The following is a 12,622-nucleotide window of genomic DNA, read 5'->3' as shown; positions in this document are numbered from 1 at the left end:
GAAGCAGCAGGATCACCAAGTTGGAGGACAACCTGAGAAACCTAATTAGTGAGACCTGGACTCAAAATTTTAAAAAAAAGTTCTGGGATACAGCTCAGCATTCCCTGAGTTCAATACTCAATACAGGGGGCAAAAAAAGAAAAAAAAGGCACTAGTACTTTAAAAATACCACCTTTGGATATAAACAAATGACTTCTAAAGAGTATCTTACCAAATGACTAGCTCTAATTGACTCTAAAAACATGGAAATAAGCAACTTTATAGCTTTTAAAATGGTGCAACTTTTAAAAATCAAGTGCATTTATTACCAATTCAAAACAAATACTCCTCAAAATCAAAATGTTTAATACCCCAAAACAAAATTTTAAAAACCTACCAGTGTAGAAAAATCTAGCAACTTAATCCATTAAGGTCTATAATCATATAAAAACATGTTAAAATTACACATTAAAAGAAAGTTTTAGTTTTAAGTAATTGCATTAGTTTTATACCAGTGTAGTTCCATATTTCACCCATGTAAATCTTTATGTGAAAAATATGACTGCATTGCAAACAGAATAAAAGGGCTCATCCAAAAGGAGGACATATTTATTTCTACTTCATGAATAGCAACAACCTGAAATTTCATTTAAATAGATTAAAAAACAATAATTCATGAAAAATCTACAAAAAAGAATTACTCAAGATAGATCAAAAATTAATATAAAGAAAAAAAGAAAATTAACATAAAAGAACTTAATAAATGATAGGGCTAAGTATAACTGCAAAAAATATAAATTCACTATATCTGAAGTGTTAATATTTAATAATTTAGCAGAATTTGAATTTTACATTTCAACTGCATTGGAAAGGTTCAATAAAACTATTCTAACAGACTAGTTTTGACCGTACCTATAAAGTAATTGTGGGGGAATAGCGTTTATACTAGCACAGAAAGAATAATAAGGATGTCAAAATAATTTTACTAATATTCAGGATGTTAGTAATAATAATACTCAGAATAAATACCTAACATCCACTATGAGAGGGACTGGATAAATCAGAAAGAAATTAATAGAGCAAAACATGTAATAATATCCATGTGAGGCAGAGAGTAGAAAAATAAATGCCAAAATAAACGTATTTTCAAGGATTACTGAATGAAGATATACATCGATGTTAAAACTCAATTTGACCTTAACAAAATATCTGGATTTGCCTATTCTCAAGATTAATCATCTCCTATAGTTACTGATTACTATAATACCTACGAGATATTAATTTTCCAAAGATGAAATAACATCTTCAGCTCAGAAATGAATTAAATTTTAAAACCATGACATAAAGACCTTGGATGTATGACAAAGAAGTAGACAAAGAACCATTCTGGTTATTTAAACATTCACACTACAATCGTGCTCTCAAAACAATTCATACACAAAACAGGTGTCCAAAACAACAACAAAAAAAAGGTAAAATTTCATGACAGCTTTCTTTATAAACAGCATAAAGACTACAATTGAAAATAAAGGACTTTTTTCTTAGATCTGTAAAGTCAGTAATAAAATATTTTTAGAAATTCATTAGTAAAGATCTACAAAAACTGATAGTATGGCTAATCTTTGGGGGGGTGGTGAGAATTGATACTCATGACCTCATGGCAAACCAAGTAGGCACTGTGCCACTGGGCTATATCCTTGGCCCAGTATGGCCAATCTCAATTCAGTAAGATAAAATATTTGTTAGGAGCCCCACTTTATAAAAACATGTAGTTTTAGTTTTCGAAGGATTAATTCACTAAGGTTTTTAAAGATATATTTAAGTTTGTCCAAATGATTTCAGTTCAAGTATTTATTGATACTTGTGTAAATACTTCCCCAATTTTTAAAGAATTTAAAAATTTTAAAAGTTATCATTTTTGGAAAACAAAAATCCTGATAACATATTTGGGCCTGTGCAAAAAAGTATCTGTAAGCCATAAGTGTTCATACAAACCAACCAATAGCTTGACCACAGAAATATGCCTAATAAAAAGCTAATGTCCCAAGGGGCTGGGGGTTTAACTCAGCGGCATAAGTGCCTTCCTTGCAAGTGTGTGGTCATGAGTTCGATCCCTGGTACCGATAAAAACGAAAAAGACAAAAAAAAAAAAATCTCATGTCCCATATGGATAACTACTCAGTCTGCTACATGTTTTAGAACATTTCTGTAGCTCATTAAAATAGAAAATCTAAAAACAAAGAGTATTTTTTACCTTACAATTTGAGATATTACCACTTCTAAATTAACAATAAAATTTAAAATAAGTATCTTTACACCAATTACTTAGGTCCAGTTTTCTGAATACAATATCTTGTATTTTTTAATCTGTTGGCTTAAGATGAGACTACACAATTGAAATTTACATTATCAGTTAAAGCACACAAATGATCAAAAATTATCACAATTCATGTATTATCAGAAACTACCTAAACATCATTTTGACAATTTCCAACAATCAAGTCCTATAATTTGTCATTATCTTATAGGTCCAGCTTTTGTAATATCTCCCACTGTCATTTGTAGCCCAAGCTTTCTCTGCATACTATATACTCAATCACCCTCAATTTCTTAGATAAAATAAGCAACTGTTTTTAACTTCAGAATTCTATTTGGATGTTTCCAATGTTGAAATTCTTAAGACTTTGCTGAAGTTTTCTAACATCTAACAAAGTTCACCATCTTTAAGACAAAAGCAAAGTTTTCCATTAACATGGCAGCATCAAGCTTATCACTTACTAGTCATTAACTTTATCACCTTATAGGTAATATTACAATAATTTTTTCTCACATATTAAGAACTATGTTCATGTCCATAGTTTTATAAATGATACCCTTCCAAGGACCTTCAACGTAAGTCCTATACCTTATTTAAGCAAACAAATGGTTAAAAATATCACATGCTCTAAAGAAAAGTCTGGGGCCCAGGATTTAGCTCAGTGGCACAAGGGCCTGCCTGACAAGCACAAGGTTAAGAGTTCGACCTCCGGTACCAAAAAAAAAAAATAAAAAATAAAGAGAAAGAAAGTCTTCATGTAAAAGCTCCCTCTTAGAATGATCACACTGTTCTCCCCACACAAATCTATCCAACAACAAAAGGAACCAAACATTGAAAATATGACTTACTTCTGGGTAAGGGACCTGTACCCCTACACCCTATCCCAACCATAGCAATTTAAACTCTAAAATATACAAAGTCTTAAAAATCGACTATTATTTAAGTTTCCAAGGACTTACAATCTGTTTTGAAAATCAAAAACATGTTTAGTAAGTACTTATTATCAAACTGTTTAAGAAACATTTTAGGAGACTTTAACACCAAGAGGAAAGTAGTTTCCTAACATCTATACAGAGCTTTCACTTACAACCAAAAAGCTTTATGTGCTCTATAACCAGAAATTTTACTTCAACTGAACTACTTGGACAGCTAATTCTAGCTTTTTGGGGAGAATACACATTGGGCTATGGAATATTTTTATAATTTTGGTCAGGAATTTTGTATCAGAAAGGTTTGGTTCTGTTAAGTATTTGCCGTAATACTGATGGCTAATCATTAACTGAGTTCTTATGTTGTGCCACATAGGCACTTGTGCTAGGTAATTAACAAATGTTATTTCTAACCTTTACAAATTTTTTTTAAAGATTGGGATTGACACCACTTTAGGGAAGAGAAACCTCAGCAAGGGTCAGGGACCTGTCAATGCAACACAGCCACGGAGCGGCAGAGTTTGCAAGCACAGCCAGTTCTAATAAAATTATTTCAATATCATCACATTAATTGTTCTGTAAAGGACAGGATTAAAGAAGGCTCAATGTACCCATAAGTTCAATCACTGTAATGATATTTGGGATTTAATTTATAAAAGGAGAAAGAGTAAACTTCTAACGTGACTTTCATTTTAAACCCTTATAAAACCATAAAAAAACATAATGTCCAACGAAAAGTTCCATAAGCGATGCAAAAAAGGTCAGTGGTCTTCAGAAGAATGTGTATTTAAAAGAATCAACTAAACTTCACCGTTTGGATTTGTGTTTATACTATATCTCAACCAAAAGATTGAGGGCAGTGAAAATATTAAGGAATAAAGATAAAGCAAAGCAAGCCCCCCCAAAAAACGTTTTGTATTTTACTTCTACTCCGCCTCTCTGTAAGACATACTTAAAACTACATAGGTTAACAATAAGACTGACGTAAAAGTCTAAGTAAGCACATTACTTTTATATGAATGCTGGCCTGCCAAAGGAAAAAAAAAGTCCACTATAATTTTAGTTGGATTATAAATGAATGTTACAGCTGAAAATAATCTTAATTTCAAATTTAAAAAATTATATAATCCTTGACAAAATCTGACACGAACATGGCTACTGCATTCTTTTAGCTCTGACCACAAATAACCGTAAATGAATTCATAACACCATAAGTCAAAGTATTTCACTCAAACACTAGATCTATCCCTGGACTTTACTTTTTGTTTTTTTGGTACCAAGAATCTAACTCAGGACCTTGTACTTGCCAGGTAGGCACTTGTGCCACTGAGGTGTATCCCTGGCCTCTGGCCTTTTTTTTCACTTGTATATTAATTTAATGCATAATCACTAACAAAGGGAAAATAAAATTATCTTCAAAGGAGTAGAATCTATTTTTACCTTTTCTAGACAATTTTGAAATTTTAGACAATTTTAAATTAAACATGCAGTGATGTCGTTTGGATACTGCTTTTCATTTTCTTGAAAGTTTTGATTCTTAGAAGATAGCAATTTAGTATAAAACCATGAGAAATACTACAGCAAGTGTTTCTGAAAGAAAATAAAATCTAGAGCCAGGCACTTTGGCACATGCCCAGAGTCCCAGCTATTTGGGAGGCTGAGGGAAAGATCCCAAGTCTGAGCCACCTTAAGCAACTTAGCAAAAGCTTATCTCAAAATTTCAAAACCAACATATAAAAGGGTTGGGATGCAGCTCAGTGGTACAGAGCACTCATGGGTTTGATCCCTAGTACTGCAGAAGAGAAAAAGGAAAAAACCAACCAAGCAAGGTCTCAAAATTTGTTTAAATTATCATGACTAAGATAATCTCAGTAAGGAGTCATGCATTTTATGCTACTTTGAATTCAAATCTGATTAAAATATCCTTTCATTTATCCAACATATGTGCTCCAGAGAGGTTCCCTGCAAGTCTAACTTGTATAAATCTCATCTTAAATACACTAAGGAGAGCTCTCTATTTGAATAAATCCTAAAGGATGTGCTTTTGTCACATTTTGGTCTTACACTGTACATATTCAGCTAACACTACATGTTCAACATTTATTTAGTGTATTTCTTTAAAAATACCATCCCCACAACCTTATCCCAAGATCTCACTTAACATTACTTCTTTAAAAACATTATCCCATACTCATTAACTTGCCACCGAGACAAATTTAACCAAGAGATATCGGCTTTTCTTTCACACTTGCTTCCTTTGGGTGAAAGATGTCCAAGGAAAAATATATTTCAAAGCATATAATAGAAACTAGTTTTTAATTTTACTAGATTTCAAATTTATTATAACTTCAAATTTAAAAGTATACTTTTTAAAACATGCTTTAAGTCTAATGAGCACTTTTCCATTTTTAAACTGCATTCTAAAAATATAAACCATTAAAATCTCTTCAATCTGTAACAATAAAGGTACAATGGTTTCATGGATAATTTGGAATAAGCAGAGTGATAATACCTCCATCCCATATTACATAGTAACTCAATGGTAGAGACAAGATTGGGATTGTAATTCTCACTTTTCTAGCCATTGCTTTTTCCATACAATAAAGGTGAGAACAAAGCATTAAGTCTTACTGTAAAATCTCCTCTCCACCAGTAATTACTAAAAATACTTTGAAGAGACTTAAGAAGTTTAGGAACTAGTTAAACCCATTCAATGAGAAAAAAGGTACTCATTTTAATAAATGTTGCTGGGAAAACTGAATCTTCGTATCATATTCAAAAATAAGCTTGAAATAAAAGACTTAAACATAAGATCTAAAATTGTGTAACTCTCAAAAACCTTCCATGAATGATACTGAGTTGAGCAATAATTTTTGTGTATTTAACACCAAAGGCAGACAAAAAAAAAAAAAAGATAAACTAGGCTACATAAAAATTTAAAATTTGGTTGCACCAATGGACACAATCTAGTGAAAATGTAGTTCACAGAATGTAAGCAAATGTGCAACACAATTTCAATAGATAAAAATAAAAAAAAAGAAATATCATACTCATTAGGATGAATTTAGTTTTTAAAAAATAAGACTAATTTTGGCAAAATTTACCCCTTATCACCGTTGCTGGGAAAGTACAGTGATGTAACAGTATGGTATTTTCTCAAAAAAAGAAAAATGAAATTACCTTATGAACCACAAATTTCACTTCAGTGCAGATATCTCAAAGTGAGAACAGAATATATAGAAGAAATACTGTATTTGCACAATCATGTTCTCTGTAGCATTATTCAGAATAGCTAAAAGGTAAAAGCAACCTAAGTGACTATCAATAGATGAGTGCATAAGCAAAATGTGGCACATACATAAAATAGAATACAATTTAGCATTAAAAAACAATCCTAACATACTATAAAATGTAAGGTTCATCTGAACCTTAACGATTTGTGTTGACACAGTCACAAAAAGACAAATACTGTCTTTCCCTCAGTAGTCATGAATGAACAATTGATTCCATGTCCTTCCCCCTCAGTCCAAGACAGTAAAATCCACATATGCACACGTCCCTTACATAAAATGGTATATTTGTATACAACCTCCATATATCCTCCTGTATTCTTAAATCAACTCTGTATTATTTAAAATCCTAAAACAATGTTGTGTCTGGGGAACAGTGACACCAGAAAATTTATACACGTTCAATGAAGAATTTTTTCAAAGATTTTTGATATATGTTTAGTTGAATCAATAGTTGTGGAACCTGCACATGGGGAGGGCCAACAATACCATGATTTCATTGATAATAGGTATGGGGAGTAGTCACACTCACAAAAACACAAATAGAGTAATTCTCACTGGTTGGGGAAGGGAGAGAACACAGAGAGTTGCTGTTTAATGAATAGTTTGAATTTTATAGCATGATAAAGTACTGCATATTGACTGCACAACAATGTGAATATATCTAACATTACTGAATGCACATTTAAAGTGGTTGACTACTGTATTTCATCTTTTTTCCACCAAAATAAAAATTTTAAAGCCAAAGTGTCAGAGTGCCTAGCACGTGGGAAGCCATCAGTTAATCTCCAACATCACAAAAAAAAAAAAAAAAAAAAATTCACGGAGCATCATGTTGCACATCAATAATCCCAGTACTTGGGAGACTGAGACAAGAAGGCCAACTTGAACTATACAGCAAGACCTTGTTTCAAAAAAAAATCAAAATTAAAACTAAATTTATAAAATATTCAATACTGTATTTCCAGTTCACTCAGCAAACTAGTATATCCAAGTACTTTTGTTTAAAAAGGTATCTAAAGCATTAAGCCAATGGCAATCCGTTTCACCCACTAATGTTAAAAGTTAAGTCTATAAGTAATACCTCAGTGCACAAGTGCTTCTGCTCACAGTTTGCAAACAGAAAGATTCAGTAAAATTTTGCTTCCATTAGCAAATTCCACATCAGGTCACAAACATAGGTGCTACTTGAGTACAGAGAAAAAAGTAGTACATTAGAATTTCTACCTGGATTATCTGCAAAATTCACAAGTAGAATTTTAGCTCATGGATAAAAGGAAGTAAAATTGTTCCCATGGGTAGCACAATATGCTAAACTGAGTTATTTTCCTTAAGAATCATTTCGCTTGACCCTAATTAAAAGCTATTATTTTTCAATGAAGTGTTCAAAATTTTCAGAAAAATTAAATACATTTTATCTCCTTTTAAGATATTGGTCAAGGATTGCCTTCATCCTGAGCACAGAGGAGATCTTTGCCTGTAATCGAATAAATCCTAACATGCATCTTCTTAAAGAATTATTCATAACACTCTAATCAGTACTAGTATATTAATTAGGAGATGGGAGTGTGGAGTCAGGCCAGTGACAAAAATGATGATGTGCAGGCCAGAATAAGATTTACATTACTAGATAACGCAAGCTAGAACCTAATTAAAACAAACAAAAAAGCTGAAAACACTGACAGAATAACAGAAATTGCAATAGCATGAAAATAAACTGATTAACATGCAAAATATAAAACTTTAAATAATTATCTAAAACTATATATTTTCTAATTTTAAATATTTGGGCTGGTTCAGATTTTCAGTGACTCTCAAAGCATCAGTATTACATGAAAATATTAAACATGTATAGAAAAACTATTAAAATGATCTGTAATGATAAGCAATTTATGGTAATATTATAAAGACACACTAGAGGTTACACATTGTGCCATGACTCTAAAAATATAAGCAAATGTTACTGATTATCAAAATTAAATATTTATAAAAATTTCTAAAGGTATAGGCGGCAGAGAAGTCTTTAGTGAGATATCCAAAGTGCTTGAGGAACAGTCACTACAATCATTCTTTTTTCTCAGCTACATTAATTGTGCTAATGTCCTGCAAAATCCTAGCAAGTTTGTGAAGAATTAAAAAATGCTGACTAAATTAGTAAGTGCAATATGGAGAGTAATGCTCCTATAATCAGTTATTTCCTTCCAAAAAATATCATGTGCCTGTGAATGAAAGGATTATGTATATATAGAATTACAAACATGTAACTCATACTTAGATAATATACTTAACAATTCAAAATTTATAATTTTTAGATACCCTAAAAAAAATAAACATGAGCTCTTTCATGTAAGTTACTTTTTCTCATTTCCTCCAATTACTAATAGTAATTAAAGTACTCAGAACTGTGGGTTTCACAGATCTTACTATAAAGCATAAAGTAGTTACATAAAGACATCAAGGTTACAGAATAAAAATATTCCACAGAAAACAGGCAGATTTAGAAGTATGATCACAAAGAAAAAACACAAGAATGACATTGTATTAAATATGAGACATTCAAATTTCTAAGTTTATAGTGTTTGACTAAAAAACATGAAATACTTAAATCAGCGTGAAAAAGTTGTGTTGAATACATCTTTCAGAATGTTATTTTTTATTAAACAATTTGCTCAAATAATCACTTTCATCCATAAATTGTAGTTTCTTAAATCATTTTAATACTAGTTTCATTTTTAGGTACCAATCCAGGACATACTACTCCCTACAACCTTGTTTATTTATCAAAATAAAATCTTTGCCTGTAATTGAATAAATCCTAACATGCAAAAACATCCCAATCTCCAGGCTCTTTTTTTGGTCAAAGTGATCAGTGAAGGAGGACCACCTTCAATCTCAAACTCTTTGTAACATCTATAAACAAGAACCCTAAAGTGTTTTCTGGTTGAAGATGGCAGCTGGGAAAAGGAAAATGTAGGTCTTCAACCCTTCCATGACAAGCAGCAGTTTTTCCAAGGAAGCATGCTAAGAAGTATTTTAACATGTAGTAGGTAAACATATGTGTCCTAATGCTGTTTCCATTTATGAAATGTGATCCAAAGAAAAAAAAAGAAAAAAAGGATTACTACTACTGGGATATATTGACAACTTGGTAACCAAATAAAGAAATCAAGTAGCACGCTTCAAATGTGTAACTGCAAGTGTGAATTAAAACCTCAAGCAATAAACTCTATACAGTACTACATATAACAAAGGAATATAAAAAAGATTATCTTACAGAAACAGACCAACAAGTTGCAAAGAGTTAAAAAATAAAACAGAAAATAAGGTAGTATGGTAAGAAAGTACAAATTTACCTAATGATGGAAATGAAACTCAGCGAAATCACTCAGACTGCAATGTGATTTTAAACGCTACAGAACTAAATTCAACCATTTCTAAAGATGTTTAGTTTCCAAAGAGTTATTCTAAAGTAAAACATAAAACTTCTAAAACCAAGGGAACACTTATATTTCCCTCTATAGAGAGCAAATAAAGTTGTATGCACAGGAAGAATTCCCCTGAAATGTATGAAACTAAATTATGGAACTTGGGAAAAGAATATACCCTATAGCTAAATATATTACAGTAATAGTAATTTTGCTGTAACTTCGGAATTGAAGTCCTAAACCAGGAATGGTGGAATGTGCTTATAACCTCAGCTATCTGGGAGACTGAGCCATGCAGATCAAACAAAACCTGAGGTCAGTCTGGGTAATTCAGTGAGAGACCCTATCTTCCAAAAAAAGCAAAAAAGGCCCTGGATTCAATCCCTACTATTATACAAAAAAAAAAGAAAAACATAATTCCTTGAGTTTATATTCCTTTTGTGGAGTAAAACATTACACTCTCTTCAGTATTTCTGTTTTCCAGGATAGGAATCCCATAAAATTTAAAACCAACCATATCACATTACTGTTTACAAAGTAGTCTTCATCATGTAAAGATCTTGCCTCTTCCTCAGCTGTATGAAAGCAAGGGAGGGGTTTGATGACTTTAAGGACACAAGGAAAAGTTCTTTTATATATTCCAGGCTGCTTTTGTTCCAAGGGCCTGAAGTTTAAAAAAAAAAAAAAAAACTCCGGACCTGCCAACTATTCCTGAATTCTTCCTACAATAGCTGCAAAACAGTGTACACATCAAAAGTTAACAAATCTTAATGTACTCAATTGCTATACTCGAATGAAAATCTTACCTTTCAAAATAATTACACAGTAAAGTCCTAAACAGACAAAATAATTTCTTCTAATATTTTGTACTAATTCAGAAATGAATACCACTAATCAACTAGTGTAACCACAGATGTCCAACAGGTAGAGGATCAAGATATTTTTCCTTTTATGTCTTCAGTGAACTTTCAGGGACTGCAAACCAAATTCGTACTAACTTTATAATGGAGAATTTAAGAGTCTAATTCTGAGTAGAGAAGCATTTTAGTGGGGGGAAATGAGGGAATACAAAACTGTACTGAGTTTCACCTTTGAACTACGTGTATACTGATTTCGATCTGAAATGTTTTTCACTTGCATTTCATGTCATTGAATTTTGGACTGAACTGCTTCCATCAAAAAAAAAAAAAAATCAACTGTTTTCCACCTTAATATTCAACCTACCTGCCCATAGTTGTCTATGCCAGTTACTAATCTATTTAAATTTAGTAAATCAAAAGCTGTCCTTAGAGATTGGCCAAGAGTCGTAAGTCCTTCAGCCTGAAGGTTTTTCAGTTCATTCATAAACGTTGCATGGTTTTCCTTCCATCCGGCCTGAAAAGAAAAATTTAAAAAAAATTTTTCCCCATCTTTCAAAGCCATATACACGGACAGCCTTTATAACCTGTTCAGCAAGTAAGTGTTTCACTTTGGGTTGGCAGGTTAACTTCACTTTTGATTGGAATGGCTTGGTTATCATGTTAATACTGTGCCTGCTAATAAAAGTTAAAATTCTCTCGCAAGGGTGGCCAGGAATATAACTCCTTATTCGAAACCTTCTGGTAGCTAATGGGCTTAACATTTTGTAACTTCGCTGGGAAATTTACTACTTAATACCCCAAAACTATGGGTGGGAGGGTACTAGTGGCAAGCGGATGGGAGCAGGACTTCTAAAGTTGACCCATAGCTGTCCCACCGCTGGTGGCCTTCTTAGGTCTGACGACGGAGATGATCAAGCCTCGCAGGCCCCTGCTGGGCCCCCTCGCCAGCCGGGATGATTCCCCTTTAATGCAAACCGGGGCTCAGCACGGCCGGGCCCGGCTGTCACTCGGGCTAACTTGAATAAATATCCCCCACAGTTCATTGCTGCCGCTCACGCCGCGGAGGGGAAATGTCGGCCATGTTGATCGCAGCACTGCCGCCGCCGCTGCTGCCGCCACCGCTGCCGCCGCCGCCGCCGCGCAGCCGGGCCGAGCCGAGCCGAGCCGAGCCGAGCAGGGCCGGGCCGGGCCAGGCCAGGCCAGGCCGGGGCCGGTGGTGGCCAGGCGACTCCGCGCAGCGCCAGGACACTCCAGAGCGGGGAAAGGGGCGGGAGCCCGCAGGGGAAGAGCCCTGGGCTGCGGTGGGGGAGGGGAGCATAATGAAGGGTGAAGGGGGGGTGAGGGCGGGCGACGAAGGAACAGGGAAGGAAGGGAAAGGGGAGGGCGAGGGCTGTTACCTTGATGGCATAGGGCGGCTCTTCGAAAGTGACCAGCATATACCTGTCCCCTCTGCTGGCAGGGTCCCGGGCACGGAGCTGCGGGACGGAAGAGGAACGGGGCGGGCAAGAGGGAAGCACAGAGGCGAGGTTACTAGGCGGAGAAGGGGCGCCCAGCGGGCCCGCGCCCCCACAGTACCGCACACGCAGCGGCCGCCCCTCCAAGCCGCCCCCCACACACAGATCGCTCCCCATACACCGCCTGGGGCCGAAGCCCGGGCCCCGCCGAGCCCCTCTCGCACCGCCCGCCCGCCCGCCCGCCCGCGCGGTGGGGGAGGGGGTCCCCGCGCCCGGCAGCGCCCGCAGTCAGGTCCTCGACACCCCCGCCCCGCCGCCCCCAGCCGCCCGCCCTCCCCCACCCTGCCGCCCGCCGGCCACCGGGCTGG

At 35.1% G+C, this 12,622-nt stretch overlaps 1 protein-coding gene across 3 annotated transcripts in view; it reads right to left on the bottom strand.

Annotated features, from left to right (window-relative positions):
- The window catches only part of Ints6 (integrator complex subunit 6), a 76,579-nt gene that overhangs the window by 63,289 nt on the left and 668 nt on the right, over window positions 1-12,622 (bottom strand). The window contains exons 2-3 of one of the 3 annotated variants that reach the window (XM_063232689.1): window positions 12,198-12,275; window positions 11,165-11,314 (exon numbers count right to left, since the gene is read on the bottom strand). In XM_063232689.1, the coding sequence (XP_063088759.1) occupies window positions 11,165-11,314; window positions 12,198-12,275 (228 nt within the window). Of the gene's footprint in view, window positions 1-11,164; window positions 11,315-11,856; window positions 11,878-12,197; window positions 12,276-12,622 lie in introns of those variants that run through there. The other 2 variants (XM_063232691.1, XM_063232690.1) reach the window with 2 other exon arrangements.

The sequence above is a fragment of the Cavia porcellus genome, unplaced genomic scaffold, assembly GCF_034190915.1.
Source record: "Cavia porcellus strain 051 isolate PalLab524CR breed Dunkin Hartley unplaced genomic scaffold, mCavPor4.1 scaffold_21, whole genome shotgun sequence".
Classification (NCBI taxonomy): Eukaryota; Metazoa; Chordata; class Mammalia; order Rodentia; family Caviidae; genus Cavia; species Cavia porcellus.
This window is presented reverse-complemented; position numbering and strand designations above follow the sequence as displayed.